General features: G+C 42.4%; 1 protein-coding gene and 2 long non-coding RNA genes across 5 annotated transcripts in view; 1 reads left to right on the forward strand and 2 right to left on the reverse strand.

The window, feature by feature from the left end:
* Positions 1 to 269: 269 nt before the first annotated feature.
* Positions 270 to 928, reverse strand: LOC115196800 (uncharacterized). Its single transcript, XR_003878910.1, has 2 exons — positions 884 to 928; positions 270 to 585 (listed from the first exon to the last, which is right to left on the reverse strand). It is a non-coding gene; the product is annotated as an uncharacterized LOC115196800 (long non-coding RNA).
* A 96-nt stretch (positions 929 to 1,024) lies between these two features.
* On the reverse strand, positions 1,025 to 10,252 carry LOC115196799 (uncharacterized). 2 transcript variants are annotated; one of them, XR_003878909.1, is made up of 5 exons: positions 9,601 to 10,252; positions 3,889 to 4,024; positions 3,628 to 3,797; positions 1,313 to 1,646; positions 1,026 to 1,220 (listed from the first exon to the last, which is right to left on the reverse strand). It is a non-coding gene; the product is annotated as an uncharacterized LOC115196799 (long non-coding RNA). The 2 variants fall into 2 exon arrangements; XR_003878908.1 differs by having other exon boundaries at positions 1,025 to 1,646; positions 9,601 to 10,249.
* Positions 10,253 to 10,402: 150 nt separating this feature from the next.
* The window catches only part of LOC115196797 (ran-binding protein 10), a 31,583-nt gene continuing 19,613 nt past the window's right edge, over positions 10,403 to 22,372 (forward strand). The window contains exon 1 of one of the 2 annotated variants that reach the window (XM_029757712.1): positions 10,403 to 10,895. In XM_029757712.1, coding sequence (XP_029613572.1) covers positions 10,697 to 10,895 — 199 coding nt within the window. In that variant the 5' untranslated portion in view covers positions 10,403 to 10,696. The remainder of the gene's footprint in view (positions 10,896 to 22,372) is intronic. The other variant, XM_029757713.1, reaches the window with a different exon arrangement.

Consider the following 22,372-nt stretch of genomic DNA (forward strand, 5'->3'; position numbering starts at 1 on the left):
CAGACAAAAATATGGTACCTCTTATTCAGCCTACTTTGATGAAGGTGAACTACATTTGCTGTGTAAATTACAAGAATGGGTAGAAAGGGCATGGATCAACATTACACAGGGTTTTTACATAGGGACATCCACAAGACGGCACAGTTCTATAATGGTATACTGCACCAGTGATCAGTTTAATAGACTGGAGAATATCACCTGAGAAGTATGTGATAGCTTAAATTTGGAATGCTGATGTGGTTACATAAACTCTACACTATTGACACTGATTGTGGGAAACACATTTTATTTACAGATAATTTCAGTATAAACAATTACTTTGCAATGAGAGCAGAGAAAAAAAAATACAGTAAGATGCCTGACAGCTGACATTTTCTAAAAGTGCACCAGTCCTGTTGTGGTGCAGGCCCAGCCCTGGTCACATCCGCTACCAGGAGGTGCTGCAGGGCCAGCTCTGTGTCCATTTTTTGTTGTCTGCTGCTCTAGCTCCTCCTGGAGTATCTAGAAATGCCATAGTTAGGTTCCAGTCCAGTGTGGTAGAGTCCAGAGAGGGGTAAATGTTCTTGAAGGCAGCCACAGTCACCTCTGTGAATCACAAACACAATGCCCCTGATGATCCTTTCAAAACTAATCATTACTAATGCAAATGTCTGTGAACATGGAGTATAACACGTCTTTGACGCAGGTAACAGTCAGTAATGGCAGTCTAAGTCTGTTTCTTGTAAAGGTTGTGTTTCAGTATGGTAGTACAGTATGTGACTGTATTGCAATAACAGCATGGATTATTGCTATTGTACATATACTTCTATCAAAAAGGAGCACAGAATTATGTGGACTGAGGTGTGAAACTATGGACTGAGACCAAAAAACTATAGGTTATTACCTCTTGTGGGGCGGTAGGTAGCCTAGTGGTTTGAGCGTTGGTCCAGTAACCCAAAGGTTGCTGGATTGAATCCTCGAGGTGACGAGGTAAAAATCTGTCGTTCTGCCCCTGAACAAGGCGTTTAACCCACTGTTCACCGGTAGGCTGTCATTGTAAATAATAATTTGTTCTTAACTGACTTGCCAGTTAAATAAATGTAAAAATAAAAATTTTTAGTATCATTTTGGTGTTGACGAATGCCCTCTAATAATCTATAAACCCACTCCCCAGGCTTTTCCCCATTTTGGCTCTCCACATGCTGGTGTAGAAATTCTGGAAGATTGCTGCTCTCATCTCTCTGAAGATAAATACATTAAGAATAAATATTAGAGTCAAAGAGTGTGTGAAATATGAACTGATTATTTTGAAAGCAAAAAGGTAACAGTTTACTTTCTTGTCCTCAATGACCTTCTCCTTCCAAACCTCCTTGATGTTTCTCATATCAGCCTTCTTTAGCCTATGGTTCCTCAACTGTCCCTCATAGCACAGCTATATGGGCACATCATCAGAAGTACCCTGAGTGGACACAGGCTGAAGACATTTTGACCATTCCATTCTTTTCAGAAATGTGTTGTTGATGTTCAGGTAGTTAGAAAGTTCAGCATGGAGGGAGGTTTACCAGTCCAGTGAAAGACTGAGATCTTCTGCTAGCAGTATATCCAGACGCCGCTGCTGGATTGGTCCTGGGAGAGCTCTGCCCAACACTCACTACCTCCCAGCACGTCTGTAATCACACAGTTGTGTAAATGTTCTGATCTAAAACTGTTGATCGTGATTCCGTCACAAAGCAAAACTCTACTGTGGCTTGCTAAAGTATTCATCCCGCTTGGCATTTTTCCTATTTTGTTGCCTTACAACCTGGAATTAAAATAGATTTTTGGGGGGTTTGTATCATTTGAATTACACAACATGTCTACCACTTTGAAGATGCAAAATATTTTTTAATTGTGAAACAAAAAAGAAATAAGACCAAAAAACTGAAAACTTGGGCGTGCATAACTATTCCCCTCCTCAAAGTCAATGCTTTGTATAGCCACCTATTGCAGCAATTACTGCTGCAAGTCTCTTGAGGTATGTCTCTTTAAGCTTGGCACATCCATCATTCTTCATGGCAAAACTGCTCTAGCTCCTTCAAGTTGGATGGGTTCCGCTGGTGTACAGCAATCTTTAAGTCATACCACAGATTCTCAATTGGATTGAGGTCTGGGCTTTGATTAGGCCATTCCAAGACATTTAAATGTTTCCCCTTAAACCACTCGAGTGTTGCTTTAGCAGTATGCTTAGGGTCATTGTCCTGCTGGAAGATGAACATCTGTCCCAGTCTCAAATCTCTGGAAGACTGAAGTAGGTTTCCCTCAAGAATATCCTTGTATTTAGCACCATCCATCATTCCTTCAATTCTGACCAGTGTACCAGTCCCTGCTGATGAAAAACATCCCCACAGCATGATGCTGCCACCACCATGTGTCACTGGATGATGTTCTCAGGGTGATGAGAGGTGTTGGGTTTGCGCCAGACATAGCATTTTCCTTGATGGCCAAAAAGCTCAATTTTAGTCTCATCTGACCAGAATACCTATTCCATATGTTTTGGGAGTCTCCCACATGCTTTTTGGCAAACACCAAACGTGTTTGCTTATTCTTTTCTTTAAGCAATGGCTTTTTTCTGGCAACTCTTCCGTAAAGCCCAGCTCCATGGAGTATTCGGCTTAAAGTGGTCCTATGGACAGATACTCCAATCTCCACTGTGGAGCTTTGCAGCTCCTTCAGGGTTATCTTTGGTCTCTTTGTTGCCTCTCTGATTAATGCTCTTCTTGCCTGGTCCGTGAGTTTTGATGGGCGGCCCTCTCTTGGCAGGTTTGTTGTGTTGCCATATTCTTTCCATTTCTTAATAATGGATTTATTGGTGCTCTGTGGGATGTTCAAAGTTAAAGATATTGTTTTATAACCCAATCATGATCTGTACTTCTCCACAACTTTGTCCCTGACCTGTTTGGAGAGTTCCTTGGTCTTCATGGTGCCACTTGTTTAGTGGTGTTCCTTGCTTAGTGGTGTTGCAGACTCTGGGGCCTTTCAGAACAGGTGTATATATACTGAGATCATGTGACACTTAGATTGCACACAGATGCACTTTATTTAAATAATTATGCGACTTCTGAAGGTAATTGGTTGCACCAGATCTTATTTAGGGGCTTCATAGCAAAGGGGGTGAATACATATGCACACACCACTTTTCTGTTTTTTATTTTTTAGAATTATTTGAAACAAGTTATTTTTTTCATTTCACTTCACCAATTTTGACTATTTTGTGTATGTCCATTACATGAAATCCAAATAAAAATCAATTTCTATTACAGGTTGTAATGCAACAAAATAGGAAAAACGCCAAGGGGGATGAATACTTTTGCAAGGCACTGTAAATGCTTTAGGCATTACTACCAACAATACCATAGTACAAATGGGAAGGGGAAAAACACTGAAAACCTAGAGCAGTTTATCCTATGTGATACCCGCTCCCATTCAGGCCTTTCTGAAGCCACCCAGTTCTCCCTGGAGGCTGTGGCCTGCTTGTGCGCCTCAAGCAGTGTGTCATATTCAGTTTTTCTGCAGGGTCTCCATATGGGAAAGGTGCAAATAGAGATTCCACACGAATTGAAGTGAGTCTGCTGTGGTTGAATACATTTTTTTTACTGTAATGTACTGTACCTTGAGCAAGTTCTCTTTGTGGGTATGGTCCAGCGTCTCCCAGTCACGGCGGGGCATTACATCTCCATACTCAGCATGCGATCGATTTAGCTCCACCTCGGCTTTAGTCAGGTCCTCTCGACACACCTTCAGAGCTAATTTCTCTTTAACTGGGTCCTATATTTCCACTTCTGAAGGAAAGGAACAGATGTTAAGAGTTGACATAACCCTACAATCTTCTCTTCCATCAAGATAGTTGATGAATTATTATTTTTTCACCACCTTCCAGCTCTTCCTCTGGTTCCTCGTCTAGTCCATAGCTCATGCTGCTGATGTTGGTGATGAGCAGCGTGCGAGCATCACATTCCTCTCTGTACATTAGATACTGAGTGGCCAGGTCTTCCTGCAGACAACACACCTGAGAAGAACAAGACAAAGAGCGATGAAGGGTTCAGCCCATGCATGGATGACATGAGACAGTGCAGCAATGGTGTGATTGAGACTGACCGTAGTTGGTAAGCACTGTACCTTGGGTCTACAGGGAACTTTGTTTCTCCCTGATGTTTTTAATAAACGTTTGAAGCTGTTGGATCTCTTGCTTCAGGCCCCAGAGCCCTATACTACGAAACCAGGTTTGAGGACTTAGCAAGCTAACTTTGGTCAACTCTGAGTTCAATTCGGGATCACCGGTACCACGAAAGTGGCACACCTTTTACCCAGGCACACCTTTTACCCAGTGGCACACCTTTTACGATGGCAAACAAATCTTTCAGACCTAACCTGCTCCAGGCTGCTCCATTTATCCTTAATGAAGTTTCTGAGACACGAGTTGAGGACCAATTAAATCAGATAACCTCCCTCTCGTAAAGATTGTGTCATCATCCCCTTCATTTGAGAAACTGATTAAATAGTTTTATTTTGTGTGTAGAAAAATAATGTTAAAATACCTATCACATTACACATTTAGTAACAACAGTATTTGCTTTCCAAACTGTACGTTTTTTGCGACTGTCAGTTTAACTTTCGCAAATTTCTACATTTGCGAAAGTTAAACTGACAGTCACAACCAACCATAGATATAAACCATATATGGCAGTTCCCATTCAAGTCAAGACTGGCGGCCATTGCTAGTGTACTCATGAGTTTAACAGTCAAATTGCTAGGGGATGATATGTCTTTGGCCAAAACCCAACAAGGTGTTCAGAAGGAGCAATAGGAGTGAGGAAAAAGGTGCTTGTGCATTGATAAGCACACCAAACACGGCATTAGCTGTCGGATGGCAGGTAGCCTAGTGGTTAGAGTGTTGAGCCGGTAAACAAAAGAATGCTGGATCTAATCCCCGAGCTGACAAGATAAAAATCTGTCGTTCTGCCCCTGAGCAAGGCAGTTAACCCACTATTTCCCAGGCGCCCGAAGACGTGGATGTTGATTATGGCAGCCCCCGCACCTCTCTGATTCAGAGGGGTTGGGTTAAATGTGGAAGACACATTTCAGATGAATGCATTCAGTTGTACAACTGACGAAGTTGTACTAATATCCACCCTTTCCCATTAACGAGAACTAGCCTAATAAAATAAAGACAGCACTTCTAAAAGCCTATTTCACACCATAGCCTGTTGAATTTGCAACATAACTTTTCATTCATTTTGATTTTGGCACAAACAAAAATGTGCCACTGACTTGCCCATGGATTGATGTTTCAACATAAAGGCAGCAGGCAGACAAGCAATATCCACCATCGTAGTATGGATGAAGCCTGATCTGGAATGTGAAGGCAACTGAAGCTGGCTAGACTTATAAAACCCTGAGTAGATCTAGCTTGCTTCGTAGTATACCACTCAGATCTCTGCCCTCTCCTCCTCTCGCAGGCCCAGGATCCAAGATCAAGAAGGCCAAGAAAATCATCAAGGACCTCAGCCACCCGAGCCACGGCCTGTTAACCCTGCTACCATCTAGAAGGTGGACAGTACAGGTGCATCAAAGTTGGGCCCGAGAGACTCAGGCCATCAGACTGTTAGTCACCAATAGCCGGCCTCTGCCCAGTACCCTCTCCTGAACTTTAGTCACTGTTACTAGCCGGCTACCACCCGATACTCAACCCTGCACCTTAGAGACTGCTGCCCTATACACATAGTCATTGAACACTGGTCACTTTAATAATGTTTACATACTGTTTACCCATACACTACATGATCAAAAGTAAGTGGACACCTGCTCGTCGAACATCTCATTCCAAAATCATGGGCATTAATATGGAGTTGGTCCCCCCTTTGCTGCTATAACAGTCTCTACTCTTCTGGGAAGGCTTCCCACTAGATGTTGTAACATTGCTGCGGGGACTTGCTTCCATTCAGCCACAAGAGCATTAGTGAGGTCGGGCACTGATGTTGGGCGATTAGGCCTGGCTCGCAGTATGTGTACCAATTCATCCCAAAAGTGTTAAATGGGGTTGAGGTCAGGGCTTTGTGCAGGCCAGTCAAGTTCTTCCACACGATCTCAACAAACAATTTCTGTATGGATCTCGCTTTGTGCACAGGGGCATTGTCATGCTGAAACAGGACAGGGCCTTCCCCAAACTGTTGCCACAAAGTTGGAAGTACAGAATCGTCTAGTGTCGTTGTATGCTGGAGCGTTAAGATTTTCCTTCACTGGAACTAAGGGGCCTAGCCCGAACCATGAACAGCCCCAGACCATTATTCCTCCTCCACCAAACTTTACAGTTGGCACTATGCATTGGGGCAGGTAGCATTCTCCTGGCATCCGCCAAACCCAGATTCGTCCGTCAGACTGCCAGATGGTGAAGAGTGATTAATCACTCCAGAGAACGCGTTTCCACTGCTCCAGACTCCAATGACGGTGAGCTTTACACCACTCCAGCCAACGCATGACATTGTGCATGGTGATCTTAGGCTTCTGTGCGGCTGCTCAGCCACGGAAACCCATTTCATGAAGCTCCAGACGAACAGTTATTGTGCTGACGTTACTTCCAGGGCCAGTTTGGAACTCGGTAGTAAGTGTTGCAACCAAGAACAGACTATTTTTACGTGCTTCAGCACTCAGCGGTCCTGCTCTGTGAGCCTGTGTGGCCTACCACTTCCCGGCTGAGCCGTTGTTGCTTCTAGAAGTTTCCACTTCACAATAACAGCTTTTACAGTTGACCGGGGCAGCTCTAGCAGGGCAGACATTTGACAAACTGACTTGTTGGAAAAGTGCCATCCTATGACGGTACCACGTTGAAAGTCAGAGCTCTTCAGTAAGGCCATTCTACTGCCAATGATTGCATGGCTGGGTGCTCGATTTTATACACCTGTCAGCAACATTTGTGACTGAAATAGCCAAATCCACTAATTTGAAGGTGTGTCCACATACTTTTGTATATATAGTGCATTCAGTTAAGTATTCAGACCCCTTGACTTTTTCCACATTTTGTTACGTTACAGCCTTATTCTTAAATTGATTAAATTGTTTTTCCCCCCTTATCAATCTACACACAATACCCCATAATGACAAAGCAAAAACAGATTTTTAGAAATGTTTGCAAATGTATAAAAGAGATGTTCGATCGGGTTCAAGTCCGGGCCACTCAAGGACATTCAGAGACTTGTCCCAAAGCCACTCCTGCTTTGTCTTGGCTGTGTGCTTCGGGTCGTTGTCCTGTTGGAAGGTGAACATTCGCCCCAGTCTTAGTTTCTGAGCGGTCTGGAGCAGGTTTTCATCAAGGGTTTCTCTGTTCATCTTTCCATCGACCCCACCTAGTCTCCCAGTTCCTGCCGCTGAAAAACATCCCCACAGCATGATGATGCCACCACCATGCTTCATCGTAGGGATGGTGCCAGGTTTCCTCCAGACGTGACGCTTGGCATTCAGGCCAAAGAATTCAATCTTGGTTTCATCAGACCAGAGAATCTTGTTTCTCATGGTCTGAGAATCCTTTAGGTGCCTTTCGGCTAACTCCAAGCGGGCTGCCATAAGCCTTTTACTGAGGAGTGGCTTCTGTCTGGCCACTTTACCTTAAAGGCCTGATTGGTGGAGTGCTGCAGAGATGGTTGTCCTTCTGGAAGGTTTCCCATCTCCACAGAGGAACTCTGGAGCTGTCAGAGTGACCATCGGGTTCCTGGTCACTCTCCCTGACCAAGGCCCTTCTCCCACAATTGCTCCGTTTGGCCTGGTGGCCAGCTTTAGGAAGTCTTGGTGGTTCCAAACGTCTTCCATTTAAGAATGATGGCGTCCACTAAGTTCTTGGGAACCTTCAATGCTGCTGACATTTTTGGTACCCTTCCCTTAATTTGTGCCTCGACACAATCCTCTCTCGGAGCTCTACTGACAATTCCTTCGACCTAATGGCTTGGTTTTAACTCTGACATGCACTGTCAACTGAGGGACCTTATATAGACAGGTGTGTGCCTTTCCAAATCATGTTGAATCAATTGAATTTACCAAAGGTGGACTCCAATCAAATTGTAGAAACATCTCAAGGATGATCAATGGAAACAGGATGCACCTGAGCTCAATTTCGAGTCTCATAGCAAAGGGTCTGAATACTTACGTAAATAAGGTAGTTCTGTTTTTTGTTTTTTTTTAATAAAAAATTCTGTTTTTGCTTTGTCATTATGGGGTATTGTGTGTAGATTGATGAGGAAACAAATGTATTTAATCAATTTTAGAACAAGGCTGTAACATAAGACAATTTGGAAAAATTGAAGGGGTTTGAATACTTTCCAAATGCACTCTATATACTGTGTTCTATTCAAGGCTCATCCTATATAACTACTGCTGTACACACCTTTTCTATTCATATACTGTCCATAATGTCTATACACACCATCATATAGTTATATTCCGGACTTTGACATTACTCGTTGTAATATTTATATTTACCTTAATTTCTCCCTTTTTATTTTTGGGATTTGTGTGTATTGTTTTGCATTGTTAGGTATTACTGCACTGTAGGAGCTAAGAACATAAGCATTTTGCTACACCGGCGATAACATCAGCAAAATATGTGTACGCAACCAATAAAATGTGATTTGGTCCCCTTCTCACATTGCTCTGAGACCAGAACCAGATGAGCACGGAGGGGCTCCAGCTCACGGATCTAGTCCCATAGGTATGCTGCAGAAATAGACATTGCAGTCAAATCAAATCCAACATCCTATAAGCATGAAATATGTAAGCCCCTCTCATACTGCCATTCATCCTTGTTGTGCTGTCCAGGCTCACATTCACCATAACAATATAGGTCTATATGCCACAATCACAAACATTCCATGCTGCAACGCTACACACCAAATGTGATTTCATTTTTAAAAAGTATGTAAGACTGTAGCGGCTTGTACGTTTTGAATTCCTCCCTGTATGCCTGCGTATATATGACAGTATATATGACAGAGGGCAGATTTTGTGACCTGACAACCAAGTGAAAATGAATCTATAGGCTGTACTCAGTGTAGTTAGGTAAATACCATGTAACAAACCCATGAAAATGATATGGATAACATGTATAAATTAAATGGCAGATGGATGGGGCGTGAAGTTTGACTTTTGGCAGAAGTGGGTCAAGAGCCTGCAGCTCCCTCTACAGGTAGCTTTCAAGCTGTTCCAGGACCACATCTGTAGCACATGATTTATCTCAGTAAATCCTTCCACAACTTTAACCCTATGTCATATGATACAGTGCATATCATTTGTAAAATACCCATGGTTCCTGATCTCGCCACCTGAAGTACTGTCTCCTCTCTTGCTGAACAACTTGAGTGGAGACATGGGCAGGCCAGGTTACAAAATAATTAGCAAGCGAGGGGAAAGAATAGTTTAGTATGTGTCCATATCGCTATATCCAAAATAATAAAATCACGTTAGCTAACTGCTAACATTAGCTATCTTACTCTGTTTGATGCTAGCCTCTATTGATGAGCCAGGACCTCCAATTGACACTTGCTGATATGTTTAACGTTAGATGAAGCAAACAGGAGCGCTAGTTAGCGAATACATTACCGTAATAAAACGTCATCCCTCTTCCATTCGGTTAGTTAGCTAGTTGCTTCAGGCACCCGGATGCAATGTTACGTTAACAACAATGTTGCCATGGAAATTAAGGACCCAGGAAGGACCCCAAATAGTCCCACTCCAGATACTTTGTATCCCAGGAGAACCTTGCCAAAAAGAATGTGTAAAACAATATTTGGCTCAGGATTTAGTAATGTAATGAATCGTCAATGTCTGGAACAGTTTTGAAAATGTTTTTTCTGCTCCCTTGATGAGTTTGCAAACACTAATCTAGCTCAAATACATCTATCAAGCATATCAATTTCAGAGTCAGCCTAGGGAAAGGCAATGTTCTCGAGTTGAAATGGATGCAGCTGGCAGTTTGTCTGGCTCAATTAGGAATTAGAATACTAGTTGTAGTGGTCCGTTAGTTTCTTTTTCAAACGACAGAGCAGCGGAAGAATTAAGTTTGAGTCGTCAGACAAACTGGCACACATCATCCACTAACATTGCATTTAAAAAATCTGGATTAGTTTGAGAAACATGTGAGACACAAAATCTTAATGAATGCATGCCAGAATGTAAATAAAATGAGGAAATGCATTGCACAAATGTCTGTTTATCTGCTATAATAAGACTTGCGAGCTCAATATGTCCTGGGGTGTAATCATTAGTCCAAACAATTGCAACAGAGTTTCTATTGGACAAATTCAGGTAGGTCCCTCCCCGTTCCCTTTGCTTCCGTTTAAGAAATACTTTGCAACATAATCGACGTAATAAATACGCCCCTGGTCCTGACCATCAACAAAATACGACCGCATACAACCACTCGAAAACTACATTTCCTAGCTTCCTTTTCACGGACTCAAACTGAAAAAAATGACCAAAGAGTGGTTCGAAGCGGGGCTTCTGTAGTCGATTCCGAAAATCTTTCTAGCGAATAGCCCTGTATTCAACTACAGTACCCACACGTCACTGTCAGTCCTACTCGAGAGCGTTGGTTAGCCAGGGATATCACACCACTGTCTATCTCACTCTCTCCCTGTATCAACGCATTGACATAGCTAGTAGAAGACAATAAAAAATAAAACATTTCAAGCCGAAGATGGCAGAGCTTGGAGCGGGGAGCCTGCTGTTGGGGGATCCTGCTTTTAATTACCAAGAGGCCGAGCTAAATGAGCGATTGAAGCGGCTCTACCCGGCCGTAAATGAGGATGAGACCCCCTTACCCCGATCATGGAGCCCCAAGGATAAATACAGCTACATCGGGCTCTCACAGAACAATCTGCGAGTACATTACAAAGGTAAAGTTATACAGAAGTGACAACTGGTATAACATTTAGTACCTAGATGTCTTGAATATGTTATTTACGATATACTCTCCGGAGGTTCAGCGTCGTGTCTCTGTATGCAATCTCCCTGATCTAGTTTAAGCTGCCTCTCGGTCCCTCTTTGCTTTGTTTCACAATAGCAGAGCGGAATGCCCATTGCCCAAATGGTTGACTGAACTCGCTAACCATGACAAGCATATCCGTTTCTTTGACTAACGTTCAACTCAAACGGTCTCTTTGTTTACAGTTAATGTTTTCTTTACAAGTTGGCTAGTTACCGCCTATATTTGACCATAATCGAAATATGAACCTAACTATAAATTGTGACAGCTAACTACTATGCCACAATTTATAGCGAGGTACCTAGCAATGACAAGCGACGCACAGCTAGTTCGCTAGCGTAACTAACTGGCTAGTTAGCGCGCTAGCAAATTTAGCTAGATCGCTAACGACGTTATCCAAGCCAATGCTAATTGCACGCCATCTCTGTTAGCCAATGCAGTAACTAGCTAAATAATAGCACGCAAACATTAGCTAGCTAGTACTATCGAAATGCACCATTGTTTTATATATATATATATATATATATATATATATATATATATATATATATATATATATAGTACCTAGCAATATAAAATGTAGCTACTAACGTTAATGTTAGCTAGCTGAAACTGAACTCGAACGTTAGCTAACTTAGCTATGTAGCTAGCTATCGCCTCTTCCTCTGGTTCTAGCTAGCTAAAAGCAAATCTTTATACAGTTGATATGACCCATGACTAGACGTTAGAATGTGTTTGTATTTTGTGATCAAATAAGCAGAAATTTAGAAAAGGGAAATATTGTGTTCTGTTGGCTTGCCAGTTCATGAAATCGTTCTCTGTGTCTGGACTATTATTCTAAATCATTATACATTCTGGATCCAACTACTGAGCACAGCTAAGGATTCCATAGAGCTCTTCAGGCACTGAAAATAACATCATCCTCTACCATTTCAACCCAGCCAGCAGCTACACTTCCAGTTGCGACAAGGGAGGAGGCCTCAACACATTTGTTGTATATAAACACCAGCACATAGATCAGATGGTATTTATGCAGGTAGTTTAGCGATATATTTTCTTTTTACCACGAACAACTTGTTGGGGTGCAGACAGTAGCCCGGGTGTATAAATACAATTGGTCCAGATAGTTATTTAAGTATTCTGCATAAAATCAAAAGTAGGACTTGACAGCTATCCATCTAGAAATCATCATGCTGTAATGTGTGTTGTGTAATCATAGAAAGAGTAACATGCTACATGTTTAGTCAACTGTCAAGTCTAATCGCACAACAGTGCTATGATTGAGTCATTATAGCACCATAGTCAGTGCTTAACACAAGATCAGGAAAACAAAAATAACACCTCATAATAGACAGACCAAGGCCCTGGTCAGTGTAAGGTCTTGGTATTAACATACACTTGAATCTACAGAAATAATAGGCTAGCTATAGAATTCTCTTAACATTAGGTGGCTGCGGTTGTAGTGCTGAATTCAGGCCTAGGTACACTGCTTTGGTCAATTGTTGTCTGGAGTTGAAGGTTGACAAGGATTTCATGATAATTTGTGACTGATAATTGCATAATCCCATTAGTTGATGGTGGCTCAAAAGCTGTGTGTTTGTTATTTAGCCTGTGTTACATGGTTGGTCATGTAGCGGGATTGTGGGACTACAGTACAGTCAGATGGGGGACATTTTGAGGATGTCTTTTTTTGTGATCATATTTTTTAAATGTAGTAATAATAATTGTCAGCAAGCATGAATACAGCATTAGGTCTAGTCTGTCATCTAAAGTTATAGGCTTGTTATTCCCCCTAAAATCACAGAAGCCACTGTGTTGTGTCAAGCCACTGAGTTGTCAGTTCCTGTTACTTTTCTTCACCCTGGTGATTTTTATGCTATTTTGACCAGTGTGCCAGTTTCCCTTTTGGCCTTGGTACTGTTGATTATACATGGTGGAGCTGGAGGTGTGAGATATCTCAGGATTGCCTATATCTCAAGCCTAGAGATATTAAAGAGTTCCATGTCTGCAAGGCCTGCACAGTATAAGTTCCACTGATTCATGTAAGGCCCTGAGCTGTCTTATATCAGGTGGCGCCGCTCCTACGTGACCCTCGTCCCTCAACCTCAGTACAGGCAGAATCTGACATAAGACAATGCAGTGGAGACTGTTAAGGCTTGCATAGTCCTGTTAGGCTACGTTTAGACAGGCCGCCCAATTCTGATCTTTGTTCCACTAATTGTAATTTTGACCAATCACATCAGATCTTTTCACATCAGAGCTTTTTCAGAGCTGATCTGATTAGTCAAAATGACAAATTAGCGGAAAAATGATCCGAATTGGGCTGCCTGCCTAAATGCAGACATTTGCCATCAGGCCCATAAGGCCATATGATTAGGCCTGAGTAATAATAACGTCCATCTTCAGCCTAGACAATTGACATTTAAAATTCTTGTTTTTTAAACCTGCATGTATTTTTAAGGCCTTGTTCCTCTCTGACATTTTAGTTGTGTAGGCCCTATATCCCTGACCTTAATTGTTAATGAAAGGAGGGCCATCTTTAGCTAAAACGTTGTTTCGTAATTTCTATTGATGATGAGCTTACGTCCTGTGCTCATCATTGTTTTTAGTTTTTTTCAGAAAACGGCATCAGCTTACCTGCTGAATTAAAGAGCACATAGCCTAAGCTACAGTATTGTCTGATTCATCAGTGTGTTTTATGAAGTGGTGGTATAGGATGTGACTATGTGTACCATAGTCACCCATTGTAAATTTATTGGTCTTTGTACTTGCTTTTTTTGTGTGATTTAGCCTGTATAGATTTCTGCAAGTTTTCTATTTTATACCTAAAGGTTGTATAGTGTTATTGTGTAATTATATAGCCTATAGGACACATGGCTGACTTTAAGCATGCCCTGCGATTCCTTTAAACTGATTTGTAATGTTTGCCCATAGAGACGGTTTTCTGTCGTCTGAAGAACCAATCATGCATGTTCAGTCAGAGGTGACATCACCAGATTGTGTGTTGGTTTCCCCCAGTCTCTGTGTGAAGCTGTGTTGCAGCGTTTGCTAACGTTTCTCCCTTATGCTTTTCCTCTCATTTTCTTTTGTTTTTTTCTGTTTCCTTCTGTTTTTTGTCTATTTATTTCTTGTCTTCTGTCGTGGGTAGTACTGCGCTACATTCTTGTTTTGACCACTGACTTGATCATGAGGGAGATCCTTTGACTCTGGATTGGGGACTTAGAAAGAGAGAGTCCATGAGCAGTTTCTAAAAAAAAATCGAACCAGTAAAAACACGGTGGAGTAAGAACGCCCCACAATATGGTAAACAATTTGCTCTATAACCAGACATGTTGTTTACACAGGAAAAAATGGTGCACGTTAATAGCCATATTTGAGTATGCCTACATTATGCTCTAATAACACATTGTTAACCAACTACTTAGGCTTATGTGGATGTTAAACAACATTTGGCCTCTAAAAAATTGTGTGTGATTGACGGAGACAGCGAGAGAGTCTCACTCCCAGGACTGTGTGGCTGTGCTGAGTGCTGTATGTTGAGGTGGTGGTGTTAGTTGAAGGTATTTATAGACACAAGTGTGTTCCTGTGTTGTATTTATTATGGCTGTTTGTATGGTCATAGAGGGGCCTGCTGGGCTTTGGTTACAGAAAGGAGAGGGCTGAAAATAGAAGTGATTAATGTTGCTGATGAAATCAAAGGTGATAATAAATACACTGATTCTCTATTAGTCATAATGACTGTGGCAAAGCATGACTGGTTGATTAGTGGATTTGTACATATGATCATGAAGATGGCTGTGCTTTAATGACAGGGACACAGTACAGAGGAGAGGTACAGTACCACTTACATACAGTGTATTCATACTCCTTCCCTTTTCCCACATTTTGTTGCGTTAACAGCCTTACTCTAAAATTGATTAAATATCAATTGTTACTCATCAATCTACACACAATACCCCATAATGACAAAGCAAAAACATGTTTATAGAAATGTTTGCAAAAAAAGAGAACTGAAATATCACTATTACATAAGTAATTCAGACTCAGTACTTTGTTGAAGGACCTTTCGCAGTGATTACAGCCTCGAGTCTACTTGGGCACACCTGTATTTGGGGAATATCTCCCATCCCCTCAAGCTCTGTCAAGATGGAAAGGTAGCATCGCTGCACAGCTATTTTCAGGTCTCTCCAGAGATGTTCGATCGGGTTCATGTCCGGGCTCTGGCTGGGCCACTCAAGGACATTCAGAGACTTTTCCCGAAGCCACTCCTGCGTTGCCCTGGCCGTGTGCTTAGGGTCGTTGTCCTGTTGGAAGGTGAACCTTCACCCCAGTTTGAGGTCCTGGGGGCTCTGGAGCAGGTTTTCATCAAGGATCTCTATACTTTAATCTGTTGATCTTTTCCTCGATCCTGACTGTCCCTGCCGCTGAAAAATATCCTCACAGCATGATGCTTCCTCCCCCATGCTTCACCGTAGGGATGGTGCCAGGTTTGATCTAGACGTGATGCTTGGAATGGTGGCAAAAGAGTTCATTCTTGGTTTCATCAGACCAGAGAATCTTGTTTCTTATGGTCTGAGAGTCTTCAGGTGCCTTTTGGCAAACTCCAAGTGGGCTGTCATATGCCTTTTACTGAGGAATGGCTTCCGTCTGGCCATTCTACCATAAAGGCCTGATTGGTGGAGTGCTGCAGAGATGGTTGTCCTTCTGGAAGGTTCTCCCATCTCCACAGAGGAACTCTGGAGCTCTGTCAGAGTGCCCATCGGGTTCTTGGTCACCTCCCTGACCAAGGCTCTTCTCCCCCGATTGCTCAGTTTGGCCCGGGCGGCCAGCTCTAGGAAGACTCTTGGTGGTTCCAAACTTCTTCCATTTAAAAATGATGGCCACTGTGTTCTTCGGGATCTTCAATGCTTCTCGTTGAGAATGTCTGATGCTTGATGCTTATGGTTTCATGAAATAAGACAAATGATAACCAGAAGAAAAAACACAAACCTGGCCCAACCATTCTCCTGCTCCTGCTGGCTTTTGCAGATTCTGCCATTACTCTCGTGAAGTTGCAGTAATAGGCTACACGAGGAGTCTGCAACATTTCTCATGTGGGATGCATATTTATCTTACCCCACAAAAATAGAAAATAAATTGTATTTTTTTTACCCCTTTTTCTCCCCAATTTTGTGATATCCAAATGGTAGGTGGTCTTGTCCCATCGCCGCAACTCCCGTACAGACTCGGGAGAGGTGAAGGTTGAGAGCCATGCGTCCTCCGAAACACGCCCCCGCCAAGCTGCACTGCTTCTTGACACATTGCTCGCTTAACCTGAAAGCCAGCCGCACCAATGTGTTGGAGGAAACACGGTACAGCTGGCGACCGAAGTCAGTGTGCATACGCCTGCCAAAAGGAGTCACTAGAGCGTGATGGGACAAGGACATCCCAGTCGGCCAAACCCTCCCCAAACCCAGACAACGCTGGGCCAATTGTGTGCCGTCTCCATGCGACACAGCCCGTGATCGAACCTGGATCTGTAGCGACACCTCTAGCACTGGAATGATGTGCTTTAGGGCCTCCCAATTGGCGCAGCGGTCTATCTTACCATTTCTACCAATCTTCGTGCCAATTGTGGTTTTCATGTGCACATTTCCGTTAAACAGTTTCATTTAATTTATAATAACGTCTTCATATCTCAATCATTGTCATGTGGGTAATCAAAATTCTATCTAAATTAAAATGATACAAACCTAAAGTAACTTTTTGCCATCGCCAACTATGTAAAAAATAGGTTACATAAAGCCAACAAATAAAAACATTGCACCCTGTAGGTAGAAAATATCCTGATAAAATGAAATATCGTATAAATCACATTGGCTACACATGGCCTGTCTGTAACAAACTGGAAACGTATCAACTGTGACTGACCGCCTTGATTCGGTCTTATGTAGCAACATTTGAAATTGTGTTTTTTACATTGGATAAAAGTAGAGACGCAGAGCTACAAAATGGTATATTGTACACTGTATGTGAGGAACAATGGGAAAGTAATTCTGCTTTGAAAGTTGATAAACTTGTAACCCCACTTTTGAGAAAAAAGCCCCCGAATGTTTTGGTACACCTACTGGAGAGCTCTAATTTGTCTACACCCATTCAGCATTGTTCACACACTCTTACGCCAGCCCAACCTATCTCTTTAAGAATTCACATGTGAGGTCATGTGCTAAACAGGGAGTGGTGTAGTAAAGATTAAGACTAATTGATAAAAGTAAGGAAACATTCCAGGTAAACAAAGTGTCCAGATAAAAATATTTTATAAATATTAGATGACACTCTTGTCTAATTTGGTACTGCAAAATGGTTACGGGCATAATAGAAATATCAAAAATGGATGGTGTCAATATAATGAAAAAAATAGGTGTCAATGCCAGTGGAGAAAGAACCAAATAATATACAGTATGTACAAAAACAATATCAATAATGATACCAGTGATAGATGAGGTAGTTACAATTTGAAGTCGGAAGTTTACATACACCTTAGACATATACATTTGAACTCAGTTTTTCACAATTCCTGACATTTAATCAGAGTAAAAATTCCCTGTCTTAGGTCAGTTAGGATCACCACTTTATTGTAAGAATGTGAAATGTCAGAATAATAGTAGAGTGATTTATTTCAGCTTTTATTTCTTCCACCACATTCCCAGTGGGTCAGAAGTTTACATACTAATTGAGTGTATTTGTTAGCATTGCCTTTAAATTGTTTAACTTGGGTCAAATGTTTCGGGTAGCCTTCCACAAGCTTCCCACAATAAGTTGGGTGAATTTTGTCTCATTCCTCCTGACAGAGCTGGTGTAACTGAGTCAGGTTTGTAGGCCTCCTTGCTCGCACATGTTTTTTCAGTTCTGCCCACACATTTTCTATAGGATTGAGGTCAGGGCTTTGTGATGGCCACTCCAATACCTTGACTCTGTTTCCCGTAGGCCATTTTGCCACAACTTTGGAAGTATGCTTGGGATCATTGTCCATTTGGAAGACTCATTTGCGACCAAGCTTTAACTTCCTGACTGATGTCTTGAAATGTTGCTTCAAAATATCCACATCATTTTCTTTCCTCGTGATGCCATCTATTTTGTGAAGTGCACCAGGCCCTCCTGCAGCAAAGCACCCCCAGAACATGATGCTGCCACCACCGTGCTTCATGGTTGGGATAGTGTTCTTCGGCTTGCAAGCCTCCCCCTTTTTCCTCCAAACATAACGATGGCCATTATGGCCGAACAGTTCTATTTTTGTTTCATCAGACCAGAGGACATTTCTCCAAAAAGTACAATCTTTGTCCCCATGTGCAGATGCAAACCGTAGTCTGGCTTTTTTATGGCGGTTTTGGAGCAGTGGCTTCTTCCTTGCTGAGCGGCCATTCAGGTTATGTCGATATAGGACTCGTTTTACTGTGGATACTTTTGTACCTGATTCCTCCAGCGTCTTCACAAGGTCCTTTGCTGTTCTTCTGGGATTGATTTGCACTTTTCGCACCAATGTATGTTCATCTCTAGGAGACAGAACGTGTCTCCTTCCTGAGCAGTATGACTGCTGCGTGGTCCCATGGTGTTTATACTTGCGTACTATTGTTTGTACAGATGAACGTGGTACCTTCAGGCGTTTGTAAATTGCTCCCAAGGATGAACCAGGAGGTCTACAATTTTTTTTCTGAGGTCTTGGCTGATTTCTTTTGATTTTCCCATGATGTCAAGCAAAGGGGCACTGAGTTTGAAAGTAGGCCTTGAAATACATTCACAGGTACACCTCCAATTGACTCAAATGACGTCATTTGAGTCAATCAGAAGCTTCTAAAGCCAAGCTGTTTACAGGCACAGTCAACTTAGTGTATGTAAACTTCTGACCCACTGGAATTGTGATACAGTGAATTAGAAATGAAAGAATCTGTCTGTAAACAGTTGTTGGAAAAATTACTTGCGTCATGCACAAAGTAGATGTCCTAACCGACTTGCCAAAACTATAGTTTGTTAACAAGACATTTGTGGAGTGGTTGAAAATGAGTTTTAATGAATCCAACCTAAGTGTAAGTAAACTTCCGACTTCAACTGTATATGCATACAATCAGTGGTAAAGTTGCTGAGCAGTGGGATAAATAAATAAATAGTAGCAGCAATGTTTGGTGTGTTAGGAGAGAGGCATGTGAATAGAGGCACTGCAGATAGTGCTGATGACTGGGAACTCGCCCCCAGTGATGAACTGGTCCGTCCGAACCATGCCTGGAAATATCTATTCGGAGAGCTTGTTTCTGTCCTGCCCTTTGGGCATTTGATGTCTATAGCCTCTTCGTCGCAAAATTCCCTGATCTTCTCAAAAAGATAGTTTGTATAGCTGTGTCCAGTCCAGGTGGTGCCTGTACAGGCAGACCATCTATGGGAGGAAGGATGTCAGCGTTCCGCAGCAGCTGAAACCTGGTCCCGACTGAGTCTGTACGCTCCTTGGCGACAACAACACCAGGCATCAAATCTGGAAAACAGGAAATAACAAAAAATGGACATTACAACCTTGCATAACATCAATTCTCCTCCCAAGTTTAGATAAGAAGAATAACCTCATACCATGCAATGAAAATGATATTCACATGAAGTGCTGGTACTGCTTGATCTGTGACAGTGGCCTGAAGTACAGGTGTTGTTACCAGCCATAGCTTTCCACCAGCACCGTACCATACACAGTCCAACCAGCTGTTAGATGTTAACCCCGTCACAGTGCTGTCCTTCACAACACCAGCAGTGTTCACTCTGGTCTTTCTGAAGCGCTGCTTGATGAGGCCGAAGCACCAGTTGGGGGTTAACTTGGTGTGGTCTGTGATCAGGATGTGAAGGTCCAGACTGTGGTGGAACTTGTGCCTGGCCCGCACAAACCTGTTCTTGTTTTGGCCACTGCAGTTATCACAATTCAGGTCCACACGTGTTTCCCCAACTTTCCCCAATGACTTTGCTGCTGCCTTTGCTGGATGACATGCCTTCATCAATCAAGTAGTTGACTTGTGGTATTCCTTCAGCAGACACCAAACAAGCCACACTTGCGAGGAGTTTAAAAGTAGATGGGACCTGGCTGCGTAGGGTCAGAAGGATAGTCCACCTGCAAACAACAAAATAACATTTAAATACATACATTTAAATTAATTGTCTCACCCCTGTCAGTCTGTCTTTACACAGCTCAGTCACAGGCAATTGCCTGCTTCCTGTGTGTGTGTGTATCTATCCATCTATGTCCTTAATCAGTATAAAGGAGGACATATTGCTTACTTGTTGAGCAAAATCAAAGCTGTAATGCATCCTGATGTCTTTGCTTTCTGGTTCAGTAGGGGCCCCCAGAGACAACTGCAGGTTCTTGACAGGTTGTCTTGCAGTCAGCAACCATCCTCTGGTAGACAGACCGCTAACTCTGAACAAGTGCTTGCTTGGGCCAGCTCTATTTTTGATGGGAGGCATTAGACCATTCTCCTTGTGTGACTGATGGAGGAGAGTCGGGTGTGTTCTACTGATGCTGAATGACAAATTCCAGATACAATTTTTTTTAACATTATTGTACAATAGATAGCCGTAATCACCATCAGACACACCTGTTTAATGTGATGGGTCATGTAATCATCTGGCAAAGTGGAAGATTGTCATAGCTAGCTAAAGTTCACTAGCTAACATTGAACCTATTTGCTTAATATTAGGCTATAACTAGCAATGCAAATGGCTTTCTGAGATAATATTACTCCACAGATCATACATGTAATGTTAGCTAGCGAGCCAGCCATCTAACGTCAACTAGCTAACCGTACACTAGAATTTGGGATCTTTTGTTTGGCTGGCTAGCTAGCTAGGCAATGAACCATAATCCCAATCCATAGAGCACTAGCAATACAAACCGATTATCATAGCTGGCGAAAGTTAACCAAATAGGTTCAATGTTAGCTAGCTAGCTAACATTAGGCTATAACTAGCAATGCAAATGGCTTTCTGAGATATTACATGTAATGTTAGCTAGCGAGCCAGCCACCTAACGTCAGCTAGCTAGCTAACAGTAAGCTTTAACTTGCAATGAAAACAACTTTCGGACAATTAGCAACTTATAATATCTAAAACTGTAGCTAGACTCTTACCCGTATACATGGATCAACACTTCACGGCAGACTGCAACCCCTTTCATTAAATAAGACTTGCTGTGTCGGTTTTGTTTGTACAGCTTGCTTGGCCTGGCTCTCATCGTCTGATTCAGAGAGAGCCAGTATGGTACGATCATCCTCCTGAAAGTAGTCCATCACAACTTTTTCCCACTGACGTTTGTCAATAGCATTGTTGTTGAGAGCAGTAGCAACACATTTGCAGTTATCCATGGCTAACGTTATATCTTTAGAAAAAACTTCAGTAAGAAAGGATTTTCTAGTCATTACGAGCAGCTCATTTTATAGACAGAAGATGCTACACCGCAGACCAATCTGAACTCCTCTCTCGGCATGTACAGCCCATTCATTATCTCAGCCAATCATGGCTAGCGGGAAGGTTCCTGTCTTTTTCTGTCGCTAAGGGAAAGGGAAACCTTTTGAACTGATATTCTATACGAGGAACAAGAGCTCAAACAGTAGAATGTTTGAGGTGTCGGTACTCAGCTCCTGTGTGGTCCTGCTTAAGTCGAGCACTGCTTCTTATCCCTTGCGCAGATAGCCTACAGCTGTGTCTGGCCCCAGCTCACTGGCGTGGGAAACTGAGGGCACAGAATATTGTATACAAAGTCGGAAGTTTGCTTGCAAGCTTTGGGCAGGACCCAAGTTAATAGTTGTGTGACTTGTTTCAGGAAACTAGGTGTATGTCGCAAGTCACGACTTCACAGGAGAAACGTTTCAACTTGTATTTTTTAATCAAAATGCGTTTTGCAAAAATGCCTTCTTGAACATTTGAACTTTCATGTGCCTTAACGAACTTGTATGCCATCTGTAAATACGAATAAAGTTTTTCAATTACGAGCCTAGTTGACGCCTCACAAGTCCTCAACTGGCAGCTTCATTAAATAGTACCCGCAAAACACCAGTCTCAACGTCAATAGTGAAGAGGCGACTCTGGGATGCTGGCCTTCTAGGCAGCATTGCAAAGAAAAAGCCATATCTCAGACTGGACAATAAAAATAAAATATTAAGATCGGCAAAAGAACACAGACATTGGACAGAGTAACTCTGCCTAGAAGGCCAGCATCCCGGAGTCGCCTCTTCACTGTTGATGTTGAGACTGGTGTTTTGCGGGTACTATTTAATGAAGCTGCCAGTTGAGGACTTGTGAGGCGTCTGTTTCTCAAACTAGACACTAATGTACTTGTCCTCTTGCTCAGTTGTGCACCGGGGCCTCCGACTCCTCTTACTA

The sequence above is a fragment of the Salmo trutta genome, chromosome 7, assembly GCF_901001165.1.
Source record: "Salmo trutta chromosome 7, fSalTru1.1, whole genome shotgun sequence".
Taxonomy (NCBI): domain Eukaryota; kingdom Metazoa; phylum Chordata; class Actinopteri; order Salmoniformes; family Salmonidae; genus Salmo; species Salmo trutta.